The sequence below is a fragment of the Lissotriton helveticus genome, chromosome 7 (assembly GCF_964261635.1).
Source record: "Lissotriton helveticus chromosome 7, aLisHel1.1, whole genome shotgun sequence".
Lineage (NCBI taxonomy): Eukaryota > Metazoa > Chordata > Amphibia > Caudata > Salamandridae > Lissotriton > Lissotriton helveticus.
In genome coordinates, this window is record NC_136068.1 from 81,945,401 (window position 1) to 81,971,392 (window position 25,992).

General features: G+C 46.3%; 1 protein-coding gene across 2 annotated transcripts in view; it reads right to left on the bottom strand.

Annotated features, from left to right (window-relative positions):
* Window positions 1-2,361: 2,361 nt before the first annotated feature.
* Window positions 2,362-25,992, bottom strand: part of LOC144768129 (zinc finger MYM-type protein 1-like) — a 40,138-nt gene continuing 16,507 nt past the window's right edge. The window contains exons 1-3 of one of the 2 annotated variants that reach the window (XM_078651549.1): window positions 17,667-17,782; window positions 8,670-12,136; window positions 2,362-2,771 (exon numbers count right to left, since the gene is read on the bottom strand). In XM_078651549.1, coding sequence (XP_078507675.1) covers window positions 9,338-12,007 — 2,670 coding nt within the window. In that variant the 5' untranslated portion in view covers window positions 12,008-12,136; window positions 17,667-17,782 and the 3' untranslated portion in view covers window positions 2,362-2,771; window positions 8,670-9,337. Of the gene's footprint in view, window positions 2,772-8,669; window positions 12,137-17,666; window positions 17,783-25,992 lie in introns of those variants that run through there. The other variant, XM_078651550.1, reaches the window with a different exon arrangement.

Below are 25,992 nucleotides of genomic sequence, written 5' to 3' on the forward strand. Positions count from 1 at the left end.
ATGAGCACACCGATCTCCTCCTCACGCCCCGCAGTCCAGCACCACGCGTCCTGGGTCCCAACAGCACGATTTTGCAGCTGTTTCCTGGGATAGCTTTAGGAACCTTTAGCCCTGGGTTCCCAGCAGGAGGCCAGCTCTTCTCAGGCCCTTGGAGATTCAATTGTAGACACAGCTCACAGCAGAGTCTTGGCAGTTTCAAGTAGGCAGGGTCACAGCACTTCAGCAAAGTCCCTTTCTTCTCCCTAGCTTCCAGGTGGACAGCAGAACAAGTCAGCCCTTAGAGCACACAGCAAGGCAATCTTCCTTCAGTTCTCTAGCTGCCCTCCTTCCAGCGAGGGTTCCTTCTTGCTTGCAGAATTTCAGAATCTAACTTTCTGCAGACAGGGGTCCTTTCCTTATACCCCCAATGTCTTTGAAGTTCTTAGTGCATGGAGGCCCTGGGTCCAGTCTAAACCAGTTCTGGGGGTTGCGGAGCACTGAGGTGTCTCTGGCTTTCTTCTTCCTGTCAGCTTCAGGGCCAGGGGGGTCAGTTGACCACCAGGAGAGAGCGAATGTGGGGGAGGTAGGCAGGCACAGCCCAGCACTTATCTGGCATTCCTTCCTCCCTCCTCCCAAGCAGGCAGATGTGCCCTTTCATCCCCGGGATGGCTCCGACCCTCTCCTCTGGGGCTCTGCAGCCCCTTCCTGTCACATCCAGACCAGGCAGACATTCCACAAACCCAGGCACACAGAAAAAGGTTTAGACAAGAGAACAGCCACTTTCTAAAAGTGCTATTCTCCAACACAGGATTTAAAAACACCCTTCACTAAAAGATGTGTCATTAAATTCTGAGTCCAGGGATATCTCTCATGGATGTTCCATCTTGTTCCTATAGGGAGATAGGCTGGGATCCAATGGGACCAGCCTCCCCAGGCTACCCTAGGGAGCCCTACAGCCCTACAGCAGTGAGCACACAAAGTGGCTGCTGCTCTCTACCAGAGCATGTTACCTGCACTAGTACACGCTCTACCCTATCCATTCACTGCACCCTACCCAGGGGGGTACCTGGAGCCTTCCATAGGGGTGGCTGATGTGCACAGACAGGGGAGGGTTAAGCCCAGCCAGTGGGGACACTGGCCAGGCTGACATGGCAGTCACTGACTGCATACAGGCTCTGCGCTGGCAGGCCTGAGTCACCATTCTAAAGCTACTCATGTGGGTGGCGCAATCCGCGCTGCAGGCCCACTAGTAGCATTTGTCATCACCGGCCCTGGCACACACAGTGCACTTTACTAGGGACTTCGTGGTGCTACAAATATGCCAATCAGGTATATTCAATCAATATCACAATTTACAGAGGGAGCACTTACCCTCTGACACTGATCAGCAGTGGCAGAGGGTCCAAAGCATCTAAACCAGCAAAAACGAAATCCAGCACAGCATCAAAACACATGAGTCAGAGGCAAAAAGATGGGGGAAGAACCACGCCAAAAGGTGTCAGGTCTAACACAGTGGATGTAACGGTATATTGCTTTCAAACAGCTGTCACACTTAGAAGTTACAGGTGAAAACGTTGGCACAAATGGCAGTTTTTTTCAACTAATTTTCTTTAGTTTCTATAAAGAAACCTTAATGATCTACACAAATAACTCCTTGCTGAATTCAGAATGTGGTCTACTTTTCTAAAATGTATAGCTTTCCAGGGTCCATTATTGCTTTCATACCCATTTCTACCATTAACTGGAAGAAGGATGAAACCACAAAAAATAGCAAACATAGGCTATATCCCAGTAAAATGCCAAAACTGTGTAAAAAATGTTGGTTTTCTAACAAAAGTCTGTCAGTCCCTAAAAGCTGGGGAAATTGTGATGTCAGCCCCACAAACCCTTTGTTGATACCATTTGCAGGGAAAAAAATACAGACGCTTTCATTTGCAGCACTTTTTTCCCATTTTCCCCTAAAAAAACAAAATGTAGCTGTATTTTGGCTACTTCTGGGTCCCCTCCAGGGAAACCCACAGACCCTGTGTACCTTTAGAATCCCCATGATGTTGGAAGAAAAGAACGCAAATTTGGCGTGGATACCTTATGTGGTCAAAAAGTTACAGGGGCCTAAGCGCGAACTTCCCCAAATAGCCAAAAAAGGCTTAGCACAGGGGGGGGGGGGGGGAGAAAGGCCTAACAGCGAAGGGGTTAAGGCACACGTATTACAGACAAGTGCTTGCAACACCAAAAATAACAGTGCATGTAGAATAAAAACAAACCGTATCAGCAAGTACCTAATGACAATCTATACAAACTGTAGTTTGTAAAGCAAAAAAGAAAGTGCAAATACTTTCAAAGTGCAAAATAAAGCAATCACGACACCAGTCCAGCAATATACAAAAATCAAGCATGTTTTGTAAAACAATCCAACTTTCTTCTTACATCAAGGTGAAAATACTTTCAAAGTTGCATGGTAAAAACAAGTCCAGCAGTATGCAAAAATGAAACCAGGTTAGTCAAACAATTCCCCGTTTGGTGTGTGCATAAAGGTACATATATTTCAAAGCAACTGATAGACAACAACTACAGCACCATACAATAATTAAACCAGTTTAAACTAACAATTCCCTTTTTGAAGGCTCAAATATTTCAAAGTGACTAGCAAAACAGTAACAAGTACAGCAGGCAGCAGCATACAAATATCAAACCATTTTAATCAACCAATGTCCTTTTGGTTTGTGCATAAAGGTGCAAATATTTCAAACTGACTTGTAAAACAGTAAGTACAGCAAGGATTAGTTACTTACCTGTAATCCTAGTTCTCTTCCAGGGGTATACTCATTAAAGTCATAAGCACTGAATTATCTCGGCCCATGAGCGGGAACCCGGAACACATAAACAATATACATATATATGTGTAAATATATCAAAAAGTACATAGTACTAAACTAATTATACACATATACATGTATAATAACCATAATATGCAGCCTAACATATATACATAGGCTAATAAAGCCAAACTTACACACGTTCTGAAGCATGAAAATATGCTGTATATAAATGCAATAAACAGGCATGAGCCTAAAATGCATTTCATAACCATGAAAACCTTTTATTTTCATCAAAGAACCTGTTGTAAACAGTTATTAGCCTAAAAGCCTGCATATGAAAAAACGTCTGTGTACAGAAAATCAGACTGGCACCCTGCCTTTAAGGCCCCAGAGAATCTGCACACTTTGCCTTTAAGGCCTCCAGGAGAACTCTGTTCCCATCATGCACCACAGGTGACAGTTAGGTCAGTTCTTTTGTACGGTACAGTAAACTTTAGCAGGAATCTGCACTTAAAAACTTCATAATACATATTGAAAACCTCAATGCTACTGCTCGCCCGGGGAGGCGGGAGGGTGCTTATGACTTTAATGAGTATACCCCTGGAAGAGAACTAAGATTACAGGAAAGTACCTAATCCTTCTCTTCCAGGGGATACTCATTAATAGTCATAAGCACTGAATAGAGTAGCAAGCTCATACCCACTAGAAGCGGGCGAACAGATAAATGCATAGCCACACTTTTAAACCATAGTGTTTAGCTAGAATTAGCAAACAAATTTCTGAGAGATGCTTGTCCCACTTGTGCATCAACCTGCGCATCAGAATCTATACAGTAATGGCGTGTAAACGTATGCACTGAACGCCAAGTAGCTGCTTTATATATCTCTGACATAGCCACATTCCTAAGGAGAGCTGTGGTAGAAGCTTTCCCCCTCGTAGAATGCGCCCTAGGTCTACCTGACAAAGACTTGTGGGCTAGCTGATAAGCCAGTAAGATACATGACACTATCTATCTAGAAATGGATCTCTTGGACGCTGCCAAACCAGTATTTGTAGGACCATAGTTCACAAAAAGACGGTCAGTGTGCCTCAAAGACTTTGTTTTATCTAAGTAAAATTTCAAAACCCTTTTCAGATCTAACGAATGTAGAGCCCGTTCAGCCGGACTCGAAGGGTTTGGGAAGAAAGTAGGCAATGTTATGGTTTGATTAATATGAAAATCCGACACCACCTTGGGTAGGAAAGCAGGATGAGTTCTGAGCACCACTCTGTTTCCATGAAAAATAGTGTACGGTTCATTGCAACACAGAGCCTGGATTTCGCTCACCCTACGACCAGAAGTGATGGCCACCAGGAACGCTACTTTCCAAGATAAGTGTTGTAAAGACGCTTTATGTATGGGTTCAAAGGGGGGACCCATTAACTTGGTCAACACCACATTAAGCTCCCAAGGTGGAGAAAGAGACCTGACTGGAGGATACACCTTCCTTAAGCCTTCTAGAAAATCCTTCACCACAGGCATCCGAAAGAAAGATATCTGTCTTGGCGATTTTCTATAAGCAGTAATTGCAGCAAGATGGACTTTGATGGAATTAAACTGCAAACCAGATTCAGCAAGGTAAAGTAGATAAGGTAGGATCACCTGTTCTTGACCATGAATAGGGTCAAGACCCTTACTCTGACACCAAAGGTAAAAGCGTTTCCACTTAAATCCGTAGGATTGTCTTGTAGAAGGTCGCTTTGCCTCCTTAAGGATGTTCATACACTCCGGATTCAGCTGCAAATGCCCGTACTGGATGACTTCAGGAGCCATGCTGCCAAGCGCAGGGAGGGCAGATTGGGATGAAACACTCGCCCCTCCTGTTTGGACAGAAGATCCGGGCGACAAGGCAATCTCCTGTGTGGCACTTCTGACAACTGGAGGAGATCTGGGAACCACCACTGGCGTGGCCACTCTGGGCAAATCAGTATCATTCTGGAGTCGGTCTTGTACATCCGGTTGATCACTGCTGGTATCAACGGTGTCGGTGGAAAGGCGTACAGCAAGTTTTGACACCAGTCTATCAATAATAATAATAATCCACATTTGTAAAGCGCACAATCACCCGTAAGGGTCTATAGGCGCTGGGGGCCGTCAGGAAGATTAAGCAAGCTATTGCCCAGAGTCACATGGTGCAGGGCTAATCTGCCGCCGGTGCCGGGGATCGAACCGTGATCCCCAGATTCCAGCGTCAGTCGCCCTGGCCGCGGCGCCACACCTCTTCCCTATCAAAAGGGCATTCCCTTGAGACCCTTTCTGGGAGAACCTGGACGCGAAGACGGGGCATTTTGTGTTTGCCGCGTCTGCGAACAGATCGATGTCTGGTGTTCCCCAATCCTGGAAAATGCTGTGCGCGACGTCCTCGTTGAGAACCCAGTCGTGCGCTTCGACAAAGTCTCTGCTGAGGTCGTCCGCCTGTGAGTTGAGACTCCCTGGCAGGTGAACCGCTGTTATTGACAAGTCTTGTGCTAGCAACCAATGCCAGATGGTCTGGGCTTCTATGGACAGAGTCCTGGACCTGGTACCCCCCTGCTTGTTTAAGTAATACATTGTAGTTGTATTGTCTGTTTGCACCAGGAGGGACAGAGTCTGTAGAGATGGTGCCAGGGACTTGAGAGCAAGATGGACTGCTCGAAGTTCGAGTAGATTGATGTGATATCCTTTCTCGAAGTCTGACCATAGCCCTTGTACCTGCAGAGGGCCCATATGCGCCCCCAACCTTGGAGAGAGGCGTCTGTGATCAGAGTCTGCGTTGGTGGGTCCTGATGAAAAGGAACTCCCTTCATCAAGTGTGTCTTCTTCATCCACCACCGGATGGAATCTCTTGCAGACTGTTGGAGATGAATCCGATCCTCCCAGCATCCCGTCCTCTGCTTCCACTGATCTTCCAGACTCTGTTGTAGAGGACGCATATGCAAACGTGCGTTTGGAACAATGAAGATGCACGATGCCATGGACCCTAGGAGAGAGGACACTTGCCGAACTGTCGGATATGCAGACTGAAGGAGAAGAATACACTTCGCCTTGATGGATAACCACCTCTCCTCCGAAGGACACACGTTTTCGTTTTCCGTGTCCAGTTGAGCACCCAGGTAGTGGATCTTCTGGGTGGGGTTCATTATGGACTTCTTGTAATTGACTTGAAGACCCAACTTGTACATGAGTTGGAGGCATATCGATAGATGTTCTTCCAGTAGAGATGGGGATGAACTCTTCAGAAGCCAGTCGTCTAAGTACGGATATATAAAAATCCGTCTCTTTCGAAGATAAGCCACAACTACCGCCATACATTTGGAAAATGTTCTGGGAGCTGATCTCAGGCCGAACGGGAGTACTGCGTACTGATAGTGATGAGCAGCTACTTGAAACCTGAGAAACTTGCAGTGTTTTCTGGATATCGGGATATGAAAGTAAGCATCCTTCAGATCGATGGAGCACATTCAATCCCCCTGATGTAACTGGGGGAAGATCTGATGAAGAGCCAGCATTCGAAACCTCTTCTTTCGAATGAATTTGTTCAACCGTCTCAAATCCAGAATCGGTCTGAACTCCGTAGCTGGACCTTTTTTCTTTACGAGAAAAAATCGAGAGTACAGGCCTTGACATCTCTGCGGAGAAGGTACTAGTTCTATGGCCTTCTTCTTCAGAAGGATGTTCGCTTCCTGTTGTAAACGTTTCACATTCCACTGTAACATTTTTAGAGGACGCATGACAGGAGGGGCCTTCTTGAATCTCAAAAGGTACCCTTTCTGAATGATACTCATCACCCATCTGTCCTTTGTGATCTGTTTCCACTCCTCCAGAAACCACACAATACTTCCTCCAACCGGAGTGGCACACGGTTGTGGAGGAAGCCTCCGTTCATTGTTTTTGAGGCTGTTTGGCAGCGGATGACTGCTGCCTATTACCATTGCCTCTGGCTCGCCCAGGTCGCCGCTGTTGGAATTGCGACCTCTGTGGATTCTGGCCTTGGTTTTGCAAGGACCAATTCGTCTGTTGGCTCCTCTGCTGGAAATATCTCTTGTCATAGGGACGAAAATTACCCCGACGCTTAAATTCTTTCTTCTTCTCTAGACCTACGGCCTTCAGGGTGTCCAACTCCACTTTCATCTTGGACATCTCATCGTCAGCATGAGATCCAAACAGAGTCGAACCATTGAACGGTAAATTCACTATTTTCCTCTGGGCCTCAGGCTTTAGCCCAGTAAGGCGCAGCCAAGCTGTACGCCTAGCACAAATACCGTGAGCATAGCTATGCGCTGCCAGATCCGCCGAATCAGCAGCCGCGCTAATGCTCTGGTTAGCCACCAGTCCGCCTTCTTCCACAATCTCCAGGAAATCCTTTTGATCTTCCTTAGGGAGTTTATCCGCAAAACGAGCCACCGAGTCCCATAGAAGACGATCATAGCGGCCCAGTAAGGCTGAAGCACTGGCCACTCTCAGGACTGAACCAGAGGTGTTAGCCATTCTTCGCCCCAAGGAATCCATGCTCTTGCTGTCCTTTTCAGATGGAGCAGAAGAGGTAGATGCTGCAGAATGCGCTTTTCTGACTGCCGCCACAATAAGAGAGTCTGGAGGTGGGTCAGAGCGCAAAAATAGTGGATCCTCTTCTGGAGCCTTGCACTTTTTTGCAATCCTAGAAGGACCTGAACCCACCGTAGCCGGAGTCAAGAATGTTCTCATTGCTGGTTCTATCAAACAGGGCACTAGCGGCAGAAGAGGACTCCCAGACGTTTTGTGATGTAGGGTTTCAAAGATGACTGACTATGTCGCTCACCGGCGAAGTCCTCGACGTCGATGGAGCCCTCATCGACGCCGACAATGCTGACGGCGATCTGGATCTCGACGTCGAGCGCACCTTTTTTGACGGCGACGCTCCCTGGAGTCGATTTTTCTTAGTTCTACCTTCAGGAGAAGCTGATCTTCGACGTTTGTGTTGAGAAGATGGCTTGGCAGATGATAACAAGCTCTTGGAGCCCTTCTCACCACGACTTTCTTTCCCCAGAAGGCCCAGCAACCTCATTTTCTCCCTTTCTCTTAAGTCCTACTAGAAAGGTTGAGGGAGTGATACCAATCTTCCACCTTATGAGAAGCTGGAAGACAAACCACACAGAGTGTGGGTCAGTTTTTGACATCTTCTTCCCACAGGAAGGACATTTGTAAAATAAAGGTGGCATTCTGACTAAAAAATCACCAACAGTTTAGTCAGAAAAAGGTACTAAACCACCACCAGAGTAGTAAATTGTAAAAAGAGAGAAGAAAAAACCAAATTCTGACAGAAAAACTGCTAAACTAGCAGAGCTCAAGTTCCAGGTTCCTCACAGAACAAGCCGGAAAAAAGAACTGACCTAACTGTCACCTGTGGTGCATGATGGGAACAGAGTTCTCCTGGAGGCCTTAAAGGCAAAGTGTGCAGATTCTCTGGGGCCTTAAAGGCAGGGTGCCAGTCTGATTTTCTGTACACAGACATTTTTTCATATGCAGCCTTTTAGGCTAATAACTGTTTACAACAGGTTCTTTGATGAAAATAAAAGGTTTTCATGGTTATGAAATGCATTTTAGGCTCATGCCTGTTTATTGCATTTATATACAGCATATTTTCATGCTTCAGAACGTGTGTATTTATTAGCCTATGTATATATGTTAGGCTGCATATTATGGTTATTATACATGTATATGTGTATAATTAGTTTAGTACTATGTACTTTTTGATATATTTACACATATATATGTATATTGTTTATGTGTTCCGGGTTCCCGCTCATGGGCGGAGATAATTCAGTGCTTATGACTATTAATGAGTATCCCCTGGAAGAGAAGTAGCAGCATACATAAAGCAAACCTATTTAGTCAGACTAATTCCCCTTTGTTTGTGCATGGGGGCATAAATATTTCAAAGTGCCTGGTAAAGTAATAACCATTTAGCAGCATAAACATCAAACCCGTCCAGTCAAATAATGCCTCTTTTATTTGTGCAGAACGGTGCAAATATTTAAATGTGAGTGATAAAAACGATAAGTTGAGCAGCAGGAACATTAAACCAATCTCGACAAAGTATGCCTCTTTAGCTTGTGCATTAAGGCGCAAATATTTAAGTGACCGACAAAACAATAACATGCTCAGCAGCAAAATAAACAAAGCTGTTTACTCAAATGATGCTTCTTTTATCTGTACAAAAGAAAGTGTCAAGGGGGTGCATATATGTCAGGTTAACTGAATACATTTCTTCTTGCATCTATAAACATATATTCAGAATATTGAGGTAGCCTATATATAAGCAAACAATATTTAAAGTATGATATACTGGCAGAATACCATACTACTTACTGCTTCCTAATGGGATTCAAAGGACAGATACATTTAGAAAATCAAACTATGAGTAGGAACAGTACTTGCAGGTTCCTGATGGAATTATTTGCAGAGTTTGAAGGCTAGTACAGCAGAAAACAATACTTGAAGGGTGAACACAAGGCTGAAGACAGGAAGAGTGACTGCCAAATTAGACTGGTGGCTGAAGGCTACTACTGCTTGGTTCATTGAATTGGGGAGATGTACTTGACTGAAAGAATGTTTGCCTCCTTGCCTTTCTTTGTGTAAACTCTTCTGTTACAGCTCTCACATTTATTTTTTTTGCTAGATCACTCTCAATGCTTAAAGTTGCAAGCCCCGACAGCCTTTCTTGCGGCATTGTGCTTCGGAGATAGTTTTTGATTAATTTTAACTTTGTAAATGACCTTTCTGCATTGGCTACAGTAACTGGAATTGTAAGAAAAAGTTTCAGTGCTGTTGCAACATCCAAAACACTGGGCAGAATTGCATGGTTTCTCAAAAATAAAAGGTCAGCCAGGTCCTTTATTGTGCCACCTGAGATAAGTTGTATTTGTTCTTTCAACACTGCTTTGAAAGCGATGAGTTGTTGTGGAAACTCTAGGGACAAGTCTTTTTCGTAATGAGCTGCCAGGGTCATGGCTGCTTCAAACAACTCCTCCTCACTAGCTCTGAGGATTTCTGAAGGCATCATGAAATGAAAGCATTGGCTTATGGTGTTGATACCAGCAAATCGAGTTTTTATCTGATTTACAACAATATCTAGGTTAGCATAAAACACAGACACCTTAAAATTGTCTTCAGGATTGCACAGCCTTTGGTCTTCAAAGAGTTCATCGAAGTGAAGTATTTTGTGTTGTGGTCGTTTTTGTGTAAAATGCAATTGAATTCCCCATGCAGCTGCAAGTAAAGATGCTGAGCTTTTAACATCTTCAAACTGTTCTCTGAAACTGGCAAACGTATTCGCTGCGCTACTTAACATATTTGATGCTTGTAAGAGGTCCAAATCTTTAGATTGAAGCAGTTTGGACACAATATTTATTGTCTCCAGCACTTTGGACTGGATTACAACCATTAACACAAACTCAAAAGTCTCCAGGCACTTCATAAGACCCCGAGCTTCTGTGCGCTCCTCAACCTTTTTAGACTGCAGTAAAATGGTAGCGAGTGCTTTCATGATGTCCATAAAACGATAGCGTAGAGCATGGAGAGCATCCTGTCTGGATGCCCAATGTGTTGGACAGAGTCTCTTCAGTGTTGGCTTTGAATGAGTTGTGCTTTCTTTTGTAGTGGTAAGAAGCTCCCACCGTTTGATGCTTTGGCTAAAAAATAAATATACTTTCTGTAGAATGTCATAAAATTCTGAAATTTCAGGAATGTGCATGCAGGCATCATTCAACACTAAATTTAGATTATGAGCAGCACAGTGTACATAGACTGCATTGGGTTCTTTCTGTCGTATTCTGGTTTGCACTCCACTATATATAACACTCATTGAACTGGCACCATCATATCCCTGACCTCTACATTTATTAAGCACTAGGCCTTTGTCCTCTAGAAGTTTTACAAGTTCTGTTGCTATCCCCTCAGCACTTTGGTCTGTAATTTTATAGAAACCAACAAAGCTTTCATTAATTTTGATTTCAGTTGGAATTTCGTCATTATTAAGGTACAGTGTTACATAGCGGATAACCAGGCTTAATTGGTCTTCTTTTTTAATGTCCTGCGTTGTGTCCAATATAACAGAGTAAAATGGTGCATTTTTTATTTCACTTACTATCTCATTTTGAACTTTATTTGAAAGCATTTCAATTAGCTCATTTTGAATAGCAGGACTCAAGTATTTAACTCTACTATCTTTTGTAATCAGATGGTTTAAAATAGGATCATATTTGGCCAAAAGTTCAATCACTGCCAGAAAGTTTCCACCATCTTTTTCTTTCACTTGTTCTCTATGTCCTCTGAAAGGTAAATTGCAAGTTGACAACAGAAGTGCAATATCGATGATCCTACTCAGAATTTGTGTCCAATAGTTCACCTGCTCTTTGTAGTCTGATTCCAGTTGTGTATCGATCGTCTCATCCTGCCTCCATCTTCCATGTACAGCACAAGCCACTAAATGTGAGCGCGTCATTTCATGTTCTTTAATTTCTCGAGACATGCCTTGCCAATCTTTTATACCATTAGCCCATGCTTGCTGATAGGATGAAAGTGTTCTATCTCCAAAAAGCCAACAAGGTTCACAGTATGCACTGTCCATTTTTAAAGAGTAGCACAGCCACAGTCTTGGAGTCTTATCTCCAGTCCTATTTTCCTTGTAGTAATACTTTGTTGAAAAGCACCTGTTCTTATTATCTCGTGGGAAGGGTCCTATAGGCTTGCATGGACCACTTCTAATGACAAACCTTCGTAACTCGGCATCATGCCAAGGTTTGTCTAAAAAGTTCCCTCTATCACTCGGGTACAAATCCTGGCAAAATGGACTATTGCTTGATTCTAGTTCTTCTAAATGGAATTCCACATCCTTACTCATAATGTCTTCACTTTCTTCAATTGGTGCTTCAATGCTAAAAGGTACATTTGTGGTTTGATCAGAGCACTGTGATATTTTGTCAGGTGGTGGGACCAATTGGCATTGTGGCAATGCTGCTTTGTCTTCTGTTGATGATGATGCAGCTGCATTGCCTTCTGGTAATGATGCATGAGATGAGGACGCGTCATGATCACCGGGACACCTAAACATAGAATCAATTTTCATGAATTTGCCTTTAAACTGCTCTTGTTTTGATTTAATTTGCCGCTTTTGAGCACCGCTTAAATACTTTCTTGGCTGTTTGCTCATTTCTTTGAGTAAAATGTAATTTTAGAAAGTCAATGTTGTAGTAGAATGCACGGCTATGAAGGTAGCAGTAAGAATATTTTGTGTACACCACAAAGATTGTAATTGTGGGTTTTGTTCCACCAATACTGCCTAAAAGAAAGGAAAATAGAAAGCATTATTACTAAACACTACGGTAGTTTAACCATACCAACTATTGATGTAGAGTTGGAGTAAGGGATACTTGAAGGCAGGCACTGGAGGAATGGATGCAAGAAGGTGAGTACTCAAGGGAGAGATACAAGAAGGAAACAGCAGAAAGGATGGGATTGAAGAGGTAATCACTCAACAGTTGGATGAGGAGGGTGAGAGCTAAGAATGCAGGAGTTGAAGGCAGATGCAAGAAGGCATGAACTGAATGGACGGCTGCAAGGAGGCAGGAGCTAAAGGACAGAGCCAAGAAGACAGGGGATGGAGCAGTCTTGAATGTATTGTATTGTTATATTTATAGAGGGCCTACTACCCCTATGTGGAGCTCTGAAGCGCTTGCCTACAGGAACAGCAAGCTACAATATCTGTAGGATGTGTGGTTGGAAGGGCGTTGTATTTGTTTTGAATTTGATGCTATGCTGGAAGTGTTCCCATTCCATGTTGTGAATGAGGAACACTGACTGGGGTGCATGCAGCTTATTGTGCAATAGGATGCAGCGCTTAGCAATGGCTTAAGAGGTGAGAGATATGCACACTATTTTGTTTTTCGTCTCTCTGCAGGTCCCTTTATGGTATTTCTTTTGTTCATAATCCCACCTTGGTGATTACTGCACGGAGTCATCCATTCTGAAAATACTGTGCACATCATCGCTCAGCATTTAATCACACGAGTCCGCACATACCAAACTCGCACCTGTACTCCCCACGCATCAGGAACTACCAGGAACACATACATTCCCCATGCATTCCTATGGGAGGGCAGGCCAACCTCACTACACGCACGCACTTTACCCTGGGACACAGTGGTAAAGTGAGCAGAAGCCAAAAATCACAAACACCAAGTCACAATTAAAAACTAAACGTTTAGGGGTGAACCTGCTAGAAGGGCCAAGTCCAACACTTGTGTTCTAGGGCTGCTTGAATGACCCATGACTGATAAAGGGAACAAAGACAAAGTCACATTACAAATTAATACATACATTTTTATTTATAACCCTATTTAGTGTCAAGACAAGGTCTTTTTAGTGTCTTTAAACAACACATGGCTGGCATTTTTCTTTTGGCAACCCCACCTACTTTATATTCCTTTTCATAAAATGCATTCTCTCACTACAGCGGTAAATGTACATTTCAAATGTAAGGAATAGGCAGAGTGAGGGCCATCTTTTTTTGGTCACAGCATGCCTAGTCTTTCGGGTGTCATCCTGCCTCAGGCCCATGGTTTGCGCTGCTTGCGTTCTCTAGTCATGCCTTGCCTATGCTCTCCTATTCCCACTTACCTGCACTCGTTGGGACTACCCTGGTTGTACAGATACTGTATCTTTCATGTTCGTCCACAGCATTACCCTACATATGTCTCAGAAATCCCCGTGTCTATTCTCTCTCTCTCTCCCCTCTCTCTCTCTCTTGCCCCCCCCTCTCTCTCTCTGCTCCTCCTATCATGGTATCACCACCTTGCCTGTGTTACCCCATCTTCCTCTGGATTGCTCACTGGCCTGAATGCCTGCATGTAGAGGCCCCCTGTTCTCATCACAATAAATGCTGTCCTTACCAATGGAATTGGTAACCAGTCCATCCCACCCTATCCCCCACCCTGTAGACCGCACAGACAACTGTGCGCCGCCACGCACCATATAATTATGAAGAGCCTCAGAGGCCCGGTCATGCACTCCAACCATTTAATTAATTAAGAGGCAGTGGCATATGCACACCATTTAATTTATGGGGAGGCCCTGCGCACCATTTAATTCATGAAGACTTGAAGAGGCTTGCTTGCTGGCTCTGCTGAGTGAGGGGGCCCCTGGAGCACGGAAGCCCCCCCGCCCCCATCGCGGGGCTAAGGGGGCCTTTGTTACGACCCTGCCTTACAAAACCCTCTTCCCTCAACCAAACCTGGTCATGCTAATGCATGATTAGACACTGTTGCATTCAGTATTGAGGAGAGTATTAGGGATCCCGGCCCCTCTGATCAATGAGAGAAGCGAATTGAGAGAGACATTATTGAGTAAATTTGGGGGAAATTAAAGTGAATATGGTATTTCCTGTTGATGAAGTACACAGCACTTCTACAGATCCTGCTCTCAGGAAATTTCAGGAGTCCCCTACCCTTGATCTTCCCATACACAGTATGTCACTGATGTGTTCTCCAGGGAGTGGAAGGACACGGAGATTGCCATACCAAAATGTATGTCTAATCATTACCCTCTGGTTCAGATTGATAAAACAATTCCTGATTCCCTATTAGCCAGCTTGATGGGGGCTACATCCAAGGCTGAAGAAAAAAGCATTCTTAGGGGCCAGACAGATAAAAAGAATCCTCTCTCAAGCAGTTCGGATCTGGGTCCCATCTTGCCATGAGGGCCAGAGTCTATAGTGTCTATATTTCACAATCTCTGATCACTAACTTTAGAGAGCTAAGACTTTCAGGAAGACCGATCATTTGTTGGTGACATATGGAAACTTTAACCAGGGAATTAAAGCCTCAAACATGACTATTAGCAGATGGATCCATTCTATTTTCAAGGCATATTCCCTCTATTAAATTCCTATTCCAGAGCAAATCTGGGTAGATCAACAAATGGGGGGGGGGAGGGGGTGATCCCCTGGGCTGAGTGTCAGGGAGCACCCTTGAAGGAAATATGTAGTGCGGCCACTTGGTCCTCCCCAAATACTTTTGTCAAACATTACTGATTACACAGTTTGAAACTGAAAGGTCATTCTTTTGGTGAAGGGGTTTGGAATTCTGTGTTGTTTGCAGAGACCCAATCTCAATTTCACAAATTAAAGGGTGTTGCATAGTTAGTGATTATGTTTTTTACGGACACACAACGGTGAATATGTAACAAGAGATCTGCACAGCAATAGGTCTCCTAGAAGTACATAGAAGCCATTAAGTATATTTTCCTCTTGGTTTTGGGTGCTCACTTGGTGTCAGATACTCATTCATCTTAAATATCAAATTTCTGGACTTACCGAGGTATTCCAGATACAATTTACACTAACCACACCAGAGCACACCTTAGAATGTTACTTTTCTCCTACGTGTATTTAAGCACCAACACCATACGCATACAGAGTTTTCTGTTCAACAGTTCAAACAGTGATGTCACCACAGAAAAGTCCCATTTTCGAAATGACAGCTGAAGAGTTATTCCAAATCGAATCTTTATTTCTCATATAAACACGGCAGCCGACACGCGTTTCGCCCTCCTGGGCTTCCTCAAGGCTGCAATATACATATAAAAACAAGGTTCTAGCTACTTATTGAACAATCTTTAAAATACATCCTTGTATGACTTTACCACGCAGGCCTTGAGCACGCATGCCTTTACCAAGAATATGCCTTTACAGCATATTTGTTCTAAAGGAATGAATAATAAAGGAATTTGGTCCTTTACAACAGCACATGAGTAGTAAGGGGAGAGCTTTATGTAGCCCACGTCTCGCTGGTGCTCAGCATCGGCAGTTCAAGAAAGCACATGCTGAGATGGGTCTCTATCGGGCTCTCCATTTTTGCACTCACCCCCCGGGTGCAATTCTTTTTTTTTTTTAGCTCTGCAGCAGTACCATCCTTCACTGCATTTGATGTAACTTTGAAGAGACTTGTTTTAGTACTTTAAAAGCCTCATCATTCAGAACTGAAGAATTTTCAATAACTATATACAACAAAGTAATAGTTGTTGCTTATTTATCTTATGCAACTAACAACCATTGACAAAGCCAATAGTCCTGGATAATTGTAGGTATAATGTTACTTGTATTATGTATCTGAATTCAATGGCAGAAACAGCAAAACACTAGTCGGGGGCACACTCTGCTAAGCACAAATAATTTTTAGCTTAAGCGTTTTTAAGCTACTCCCTTAATTACATCGGCCACACCCCTTTGAGAGACCCCCCCTAGTTTTTTCATCCCACTTAAAGCCCTGTGTAAAGGTTTTGACTTACCACAGTCTCCTGTGCTACGGCGAGCATTTTAGGATTCTAAACGCAGGAGGATGTTGCATGTCCACATAGGAACAGCACCAAGACGTCCTTGCTGTCTTAACTGCTTTTGGATTTCAGTCCTAATTGCTTACTTAGGTGCCAGGGGAGCAGGCGGCACAGATCAGTTGTGGTAAAATAATTTTTATTTTATCATTTTTTTTACTTATTACTTGCAAGCACTTATACACGAGGGTGCGCTTGAGATCTCTACGAGCTCCTTCTCTCGAGACATTTCATAAGCTCCTTTATTGACTGGACAGCTACGTCAAAGTATAGGAGCGTGAGCTAGACTGCCATCCTGCAAAAGCCATTTTGGGGAGGAGTTGCTGCGAGCGTTTATTTAGTAGGAAGTTAATTTGTTGTATGCTCTGACTATTGCGGTGATGCGCTCACCATATGGCAATCTAGAAATACAGTGCTAGTGCTCACAGCGTTGGATACCATAGCGCACTCCTGCTTTAGCAGTGATGCGCACATCTCTAGTTCAGCTGTAACTTTTGTGTGCATCATACTCCTGCCTTTGTCAGGACGCGCTATCTGCGCCACAGTGATGTGCACTAGTCAGTCGATTTAAGTAAAATGCTTTAGTGTTGCACTGGTGAGTTAAGAAATTTGCTGTAAATGTTTGCACTGTAGTGGTATGCATGGTGACTGTGTGTGTGGTAAAGGCATTTACAATGTGCCCCTATGAATGTGCATTGTGACGACATGCGACATGCGTGATAATGGGGTTTGTGATAGTGGGTCATGAGTGGTAGTGTCCAGGATGTAAAGACGTGTGTGGTAAATTAATGCGTAGTTCCATCATACAAACCTCCGCTGCACTCAATGTTGTTTCCCTCATTCCCCCCACCTACACAATCCGTTGCTTCAGCCTCCAATCCTGCCATTTTGGGGAGGAGTTGCTGCGAGCGTTTATTTAGGAGGAAGTTAATTTGTCGCATGCTTTGACTATTGCGGTGATGCGCTCACCTTATTGCAAGCTAGGCATTGGATACCATAGCGCACTCCTACTTTAGCAGTGACGTGCACATCTCTAGTTCAGCTGTAACTTTTGTGTGCATCATACTCCTGCCTTTGTCAGGACGCGCTATCTGCGCCACAGTGAGGTGCACTAGTCAGTCGATTTAAGTGAAATGCTTTAGTGTTGCACTGGTGAGTCAAGAAATTTGCTGTAAATGTTTGCATTGTAGTGGTATGCATGGTGCTTGTTTTTTTAAATTTTCTATTAACTTCCAATTTCAACTCAGTTCATTAAACAAGAGGAAAAAATAGAGTGCCTGCGTCACTTTGTAGACGAGCACATGCTTCATGTGCACACAAAGACAAAGACACTGCATCATTGCACTTTGTATTTTTCTGGGGTGGGGGTTCCACTTTAGCCATGCTGCACGCCATCGCTTAAAACAGTGGGAAAGCCAACAGGTTGGTTGAAAGACGAGCCCTATTGCCTTTGCCAATCCATGTTTTCTCATTTTGGGTCTCACCGTCGGCTAGAGGTCAGCCTGCTCCCCCTCTCTCCGGTGCCTCTGGGGGACACCGGTGTCATCCGGTACGTCACACAATTCAGCAGGCAGAACAGGTCAGGCACGTATTTGCGAGTGACGTCACCTTGCGTGCCCCGCCCCCTCCCTGCGTCTTATAGGCCTCAATGACTAGACTCGCCATTGAACACATAAAAAGGCTCGCCGCAGTGGCTTCTGGGTAGCGGCGTCAGGCGCCCTCTGCTGCGACAGCTGCGGCCTTGGCTCGGTCCCGTGTTCTTTATAGTAGAAGAGCACGAAAAAACATAGAGGATGTATGGCGGGGGCGGGGCTGCGCAACACAGATTTCACTGAACCGTGGTAGGATTGCAAGATCGAGGAATGAGCGTGTGTCAGCTAGTTCCAGGCATGCTCTGCAAGTGAAACATGATTGCACTGCCTAACAGAAATGCATCTTCATACTTGCATTATGTAATGCATTTCCGTTCGTCCTATGGCAGGTGATGTCTGTGGAAATGCTAGTTTAGAACCACGAAGGCTGTGAAGACGCCAACAGCCACCAAGAATAGCTGCGAAGTGTTCTCATCTCACGTGACAGTTCCAAACACCTATTGTTTTAAGCCGACATCTTGTTGCAATTTTTCGGACTACCGTTACAATCTTAGGAACGAAACTACAAGTCCCACAATGCACCCGTCTGTGTGCTAAAAGAGGGACCCGATTGAACACATCACGTGACATGGGTCCAGAGACAGAACATTTGGATCAAGCAGTAGGAAACACGGGCAGAACGACAATACGGTATAAGTATTAAAAAGAGACCCTTGGAATGCAGAGAGGTCGGGTTAATTAAATAGCATCATATTTCCTAGGCTCATGTGTGAGTAACTTACCCAGTCCTGGTTTTTATTTTGTATTCTAGGATTTATAGTCCAGAAAACTCGACCATTCTGGAAGAGACGAAGTAGGAAGACAAGAGCCATAACAACAGAAATCCAAAGCAAGCTGGGTCAGGGAGAGCCATGAGAGGCAGAGAACACCGAGACATGAGGAGCATTAGAAAGGATGGAGAGACATGGGTGTCTGGGAACACAAAGGGGTCTGAGATGTTGCCGAAAGACACTATGGCTTGAGGTGGCTAGCCCACACGTAGAGGATAATCCTTCAAAATACACGAATACCTGGGTGCACAGGGAAGGAGGGGGCAGGAAAGGGACGACTGGACTCGTTCCTCGTCGCTATAGTTTGTGGACCTTCCAGGCTCTGTGCATTGCAGTGTCTGGACGTGCTCCAGCTCGGCGCACAGAATATTGATTTTGATGCCACCAGGCAGGGGGAGGGAGTAAACCAGAGAGTGGTGACCTTGCTGATGATGAGCGCGGCTAGGCGTGGAGGGAGCGCTGCCCTGCAAACAAGAAAGAACGAACACTGGGACTGGATGGGGGAAGGGCGGTGGCTGTTCTGCTCCTGTGGTCTCAAGGCTGGTGATGGACATGTAATTCACTGTCCCTTCTCCTCTTAAACATTTTAAGGCATGCCCACCAAGGTGACCTTTGGGGTTGCCATAAGACAAGGCATTTGGGCATCCCTCATTGTTCGGGTCTGGGGCTGAACTGCCCAGGCCATTGAAAAGAGCAACTTGTGCAAGTTAGAAAATGTATATAGTGCTCACTATGGATCCAAGTATCTCTTAGCCATGAACCGCTCCTCCCAGTCGGAAGCAAACAGGAGAACTAACAAACAAGGAGTTTATCCTAAATATGAGATGGCAGGTTTCGTGGTGCAAATTCCAGACTAAACAAATAAATAATTCAAGCAGGAGTCACTATTAACATCATCAACTGGCCTCCTGGTCGGTCACGCTTCCCTCTAGGAATAAATAGAAGGTGTGTTGAGGATCAAAAAGTCCAAGTGGGCTGATTAAGAACGACCCTTCTGTGGGAGAAAGATGGGAAGATTCTCCTGGAGAGGTCTGTGTAGGAGATACAGGACCTTGGCTGCTAAGGCACATGATGCACTTCCATTGACTTTCCATTGAAATCAATGGAAACTCCATGACGAGTTACCCTTGTCATTAGCACTGAAGGGGTTAAGTCAGGCCCACCCACCCCATCTGGTGGGGGATATAGGACATACGAGCGACTGGTCCGACCCTGTGATGTTGGGGGTAGTTTGTGACGTGTCGTTGGGCCTGGCCTACTAAGGCTCTTCAAACTGTTCCGAGTACAACCATTGCGGCACTTGGGTTTCAGGGTAGTGAGGGCGAGCAGTCATAGGGGTCTCAGAGAAGTAGGTTAAGAACTCAGAACTCAACAATCAACCCACAGACACATTTAGGAGTTGTCCAGCTCAGTGCTGCACTTTATGGAAAAGAAAAGACTTTTAATCTCACTGCACTACTCAATAGCGTAGAGTTCACCGACTACGAATAAATGCGTGCAGAATTCTGCATTTTGTCATGAGGAGTTGCAACCCCTTTGCTTTCCTGTAATCATCCTCTAACTCAAAAGACCAAAATTCCAGCTGCAACCGTTCTCCCCCTCTATTGTTCTAGACAAGATTAGGCTATGGAGCGCAAATGCTATTGCTGGTTTTAATAGGCAGCTTAGTTCAACAATTTATAATTTTTAGGTCTCGCTAGACGAAAGCAAAAGCGAAGCTTTTGCTGTCTATGCGAGACAACTAATGTAATCACTTTTAGGGGAATGTGGACAGCAGACTGTCACGAGCTTCTCCTGCCGGAGATTTGACCTCGTAAGCGCGCACGCCCAGCCCGGCGCCGTGCACGTCCCCTGCCACAGACACACACATGCACACGCAGGCAGGAAGGCCCACACACACACACACAGACACGTGCGCGCACCGCGCCCCCCCCCGCCGCCGCATACATAAAAGCGCCCCCGGCCACCGCATACATGAGGCCTCACGCCCCTCCTCTCTATTCGGGACTCACCGGGTCGGCTGGCGCTCGGCGGCGGGCCGGTCTCTCCTTCTCCAGCGGGGGCTCCCTCTTGTGCACGGCCCCCCGCCATGGCTGGCACGGCATCTCCGGTCTCCCTCACGACTCGGGAGACCGGAGGACAACAGGCAAAGCTTCCGCAAGGCAGTCGGAGCGGACCCACCTCTTCCCGGCCCCGCCCACAACCAGGCGGCGGGCCGGACATCTGCTTCCGGTGTTTTCCTCCGGGCTGCGGCGGTGATTGGTTTTTTTAATTCGTGCCCGCCGGTTTTTTTAATTCGTGCCCGCCGCTTCCCCAACACAGGAGCAATTGAGAAGAGCCCCCTCCTCTATTAACGTAAGTATTGGTTCTTCCTCGGCCACGCGCACTAGGTCCTGGGACTTGCACAGAAGCAGCCTTCGCCGTGTACCTCGTCCTCGAGCTTACATAGCCTAGTTGTAGGTTTGGGAGCGAGGGTTGGCATGTTTAATGTGGAGGATCAAGTAAGGGGATTGAGTGCATGTGTGTGGAGGAGACAGGATGATACAGTAGCAGAGTGTGGTCTGTACATGTGCAAGTTGTGAAAGGGTGTTTATAGGTGGGACAGCGGGTGTTAAAGGGATTAACTGAGGTGATTACTCTGTGTGCAAGAGTGATGCACACGTGGTGTGGGTATGCATGTCTGTATGTTTGTGGTAGTTTAAATAGCACTACTCCTCAAACGATGGGCATAATTTGCATAAAGTGTTTGTAGTTTAGGAAAAGCATTTTTTGTTATTGCCGAAAGGTATATTAAATGTTTTGAGAGAGATCTTTGCATTGCAGTCTAAACATTTTGTTGAAACAGTGTTTTAAAGTGCCCACTGCACTCTTTTGGAACTCAAGACGAAGAGCGAGATGGAGCAGAGATGCTAAATTCTCTGGTAACTAACCACAAACAAGCATTTGCAATGCAATAGGTCTCGCATTTGCGAGAGTTTAAGCTATTGACATTGTAAATGACAATGCCTTTCATTTATGTTTTAAAGACCAACACGTAAATAAAAGGCATTGCCATTTTTATCACTGAAATAATAATCTCTAGTGTGCGCAGGGGATAGCCCTGCACAAGTTTGTGTCTCACCTACCCTAGCAAGCTAAGTCAGCATTTTACCTGTAAGAGTGCTCTCAAAAGTCTGGCTGTGCAGCAGATGCAACTACATTGGCCCTCCATTGGAGCTTGCATTCTTCGATGCAAGACTGTAGTGATAGTATTACTGGATGTCGTCAAAAGACTGACCAATAGGGAGGTCTTAAAAGCAGCACCCTGCTCACAAGCAGCAGCTCCAGTAAAAAGTTATAGGCAGGCACCCAGAGAGGGTGAACATCCAGGTGGAATTTTTTGACAGTGATCCCTTAGGCAGTGGCATAAACCTGGCAGATGGGCCTCTCTGCTCATTACTCTTTGACAGCTGTGGCAGCACCAAATGGATAAATGCGCGAACAGCTCCCAAGGTGATACACTTCTGGCGTAAACTCGACACAGCTCACTCCACATACGGCGCAGAGAGGTCAGGAAGACCCTATCGCAGCGCAGGGCCTACCCTGGTACATTCTCTCCACTGTTATCTTTCTCTGGAGTTCCCCTCACAGAGAACACCAATGGAACTCTCCCCCTGGACAGTCTCTCCTCCTGCAGGGCCTAGCACATTCATTCCCTCCATCAGAAGGCAGGCTTCAAGGCTCTTCAGGCAGACCCTCAGCTCCTCCAGATGATAGCCACTCATTTTTGGGCGACTGCCCGTCAGAGAGTCACCAGGCCTGGTCACACAGCAGCTCTTTCAGTACTTTGGCATGCACCCTTCCTTGTTCAAAAAGAACCTGGGACTAGAACAAAGCGGGATGGTTTGGATCCCACTTCTGTACACATTTTCCAGACAGAAAATGTGGATCCACAGTCTCAATATTCAGACCTGTTCAAAAGGGCAGACATAGCAGAGAAACCCCTCCACCTTAAACAACAGCTACAGAACCTACCCATACCGTCTATCAAATGGCAACGTTCAGGAAGACCTAATTAGTAGCACCTGGCAAACAAAGTCATCACAGAATTTCAAGGGTTAGTCCAGTCCCAGAAAATGAAGTGAGAATGATGGCTCTCCAGCCACAGAAATGCCAGCAATACACTTCCACTTTCAGGGGAAGTTATCCCTATCCTGCATTTTGTTTGATGCCACAATCAGGGGCATCGACAATGGATCCCAGGGGCTTCAGTACTCAGACTCACACATGCAGAGTCCTACCACCACCTATGTCACAGACTCACTGTACATGCAATAGATATGCAAACAGGATGTCTGTGCAAGTTTCTGGGTTTTACATAATGGCGTAACATTACACAGGGGTAGTATGCCACATTCTCTCACACAGATAACAAGCATTTACAATGCAATAGGTCTCGCAGCATTAAAGTTTGAGTTATTGGCATTGTGTATGACAATGCCATAGTTTCTCCTTGATGCAAAAGTCAGGGGAACAGGGCAAGGACCTACATTAATGTCATGGGGCCACATCACCCTGAACACTATTCCTGCATCATTGCAGAAACAGTTCCCATGCCTGGACTCCCTAACTGCATACAACAGCCCTGGCTAAGCATACCACCAAGCCCTGGCTAAGCATACCACCAAGCCCTGGCTAAGCATACCACCAAGCCCTGGCTAAGCATACCACCAACATGTAATTGTGCACACACATATATCTATTACATTCTGGCTGAAAGGCATGCGCTTGGGTGTAAGGAAGAAAAAACACCCTCCAGGCTGCAGTCCCCGGGCTGCTCTGGGATGCACACTCCTATGCTCACAGCACCCTACATGCAACGTAAAAACAACACTTTGTGCATTAAAATCACAGTCTCACAAAAAAGCATAAGTCCAACATTGTAATATACACGTGGTTGGCGCCGCGCTCTGGAAAAGTAAACACAGACCACTTACCTCGTCCAACAGACCAGCTGGCGGAGAGAGGACAGCGCCGCTCCTCGGCCCGGGGAGGGTCAAACAGCGCCCAGGTCCGCGCGCCCCAGGTCGAGGAGCAACAGAAGGAAGGGAAATTTGGCATTATCTGCCCAGTACCTTAACACGGTCTTTGTGCAGTGCCTCAGAGGGCTCCAAAGCGCTGTAAATTCAACATGAAACAGAGGGAGTACTGTGGGAGTACTGTGGAGAGGCAACCAACAAACAGGAGAAAGGAAACATCGGCTGCAGGCTGAGGAAAGACTGGATAAGATCCTCGATGGGGAATATACACAAACGCATACACACACACATAAACAAACGGGGACACACAGTCCGAATGCACTCCCGCAGACAGGCACACAACTAGGCAGACAGAAAGAAATACACAAACGCACGTAGAGGCATGTACAGTCGAACACATGGACAAACACACACGGGACACCCGCAATACCTCACACCCAATGTGGCCGGTTAGAACCGTCTCCTCTTAATGGTCCCCTCGAACTTTGGTAAGAATCAATCAATGGGGGGGTGGGCAGGATGAGGGGGGCAAGGGCACAAGCCTGGGGCAGTGTCGATCACACTGAGGAACACATGCCACAGGGGGTGTGAGGGCCCATCACACTTACTCACACATGCCAGCAGGGGGTGTTAGGCCAGTGATAGGGGGGGAGAGGGCAGGGTCCATCAGGCTAGATCACGTACACAGGTCAGGGGGGGGTCCAGCTGGCGGAGAGTGGACAGCGCCGCCCCTCGGCCCGGGGAGGGTCAGCCAGCGCCCAGGTCTGCATGCCCCAGGTCGAGGAGCAACAGAAGGAAGGGAAATTTGGCGTAATCTGCCCAGTACCTTAACGCAGTCTTTGTGCAGCGCCTCAGAGGGCTCCAAAGCGCTGTAAATTCAACATGAAACAGAGGGAGTACTGTGGAGAGGCAACCAACAAACAGGAGAAAGAAACAATCGTCTGCAGGCTGAGGAAAGACTGGATAAGATCCTCGATGGGGAATATACACAAACGCACACACACACACACACACATAAACAAACGGGGACACACAGTTTGAATGCACTCCCGCAGACAGGCACACAACTAGGCAGACAGAAAGAAATACACAAACGCACGTAGAGGCATGTACAGTCGAACACATGGACAAACACACACGAGACACCCGCAATACCTCACACCCAATGTGGCTGGCTGGAACTGTCTCCTCTTAATGCTCCCCTCGAACTTTGTTAAGAATCAGTCAATGGGGGGTTGGGGGTGGGCAGGATGAGGGGGGCAAGGGCACAAGCCTAGGGCAGTGTCGATCAAACTGAGGAACACATGCCACAGGGGGTGTGAGGGTCCATCACACTTACTCACACATGCCAGCAGGGGGTGTTAGGCCAGTGATAGGGGGGGGGGGGGGAGGGCAGGGTCCATCAGGCTAGATCACGTGCACAGGTCAGGGGGGGGGGGTCACCAGGGCCGACGCGTAGAAGGCGGAAAAGCAGAACACCCTGTTCTCCATTATTGTGGCTGTGCGAGGACTGCTCTCTATTGAGGATCACAGAGAGGTGCGGGGCTAGCCGGGAAGAGGCGGCTAGTTAAACAAGCGCTCTGACACCTTCGGGTAAAGTCTGCGCTCATCACCGAGCTCGCGCAGCAGGGGCCACGACGTCATCAGCTATGCCAAAAAAAAGAAAAAACAGCGCAAAATAAGTAGGAACTAGAAATAAAGTGCTGTCTGTAACCGAGTGAAGCTGTGAATGAGCAGTGCATGGGGGGGGGAGAGACGGGGGTGGAAGCACGGTGCAGATAATGACAGAGTGCCTGGTGCCACGCTTCAATGCGCAGGGGGCCTTGACAGCACGCAGCGCAGCATCCTCCGGCTTCACCTGCCTGCTGGGCCCGGGCGCCGGGTGTGACAGGCGGACATGCAGCCGAGGTTATTAAAAGCCTAATGATGGGATGGCGTCGCCTGGGAGGCAAGAGGCCCCCGGCGGTGCTCCGGAGAAGAGGGGTCCCTCCGCTCCACGCGTGGAGGGCTGTGCGCCTCCTGAGCGCTGAGAGGAAGCAGATGCATCCACGGGGGCGAGCGGCTCAGCATCTCATCCACGGTCTGAGCACACCGTGCAGGGCCGGATATTTAGCAGAGACACACGTCTGAACATTGCTGCGCCACAGAAACGTCAGGACTGCACCAGAGGCTCGAAAGTTTCCGCATAATACAAAGTCTCCCTCAGTGGTGTAGCGCATTTCATCCAAACTCAGAAGAAAGGAAGAGTCTTGACCAGGTCCCCGCGTACGCATTATCTCGAGCCTCAGGGGAGAGTAGGGAGATTGCGGACTGCCAGGGCCTTTATCACACGGGCCTCATGAATAATGCAGTCCGCGAATCCGCCAAAAT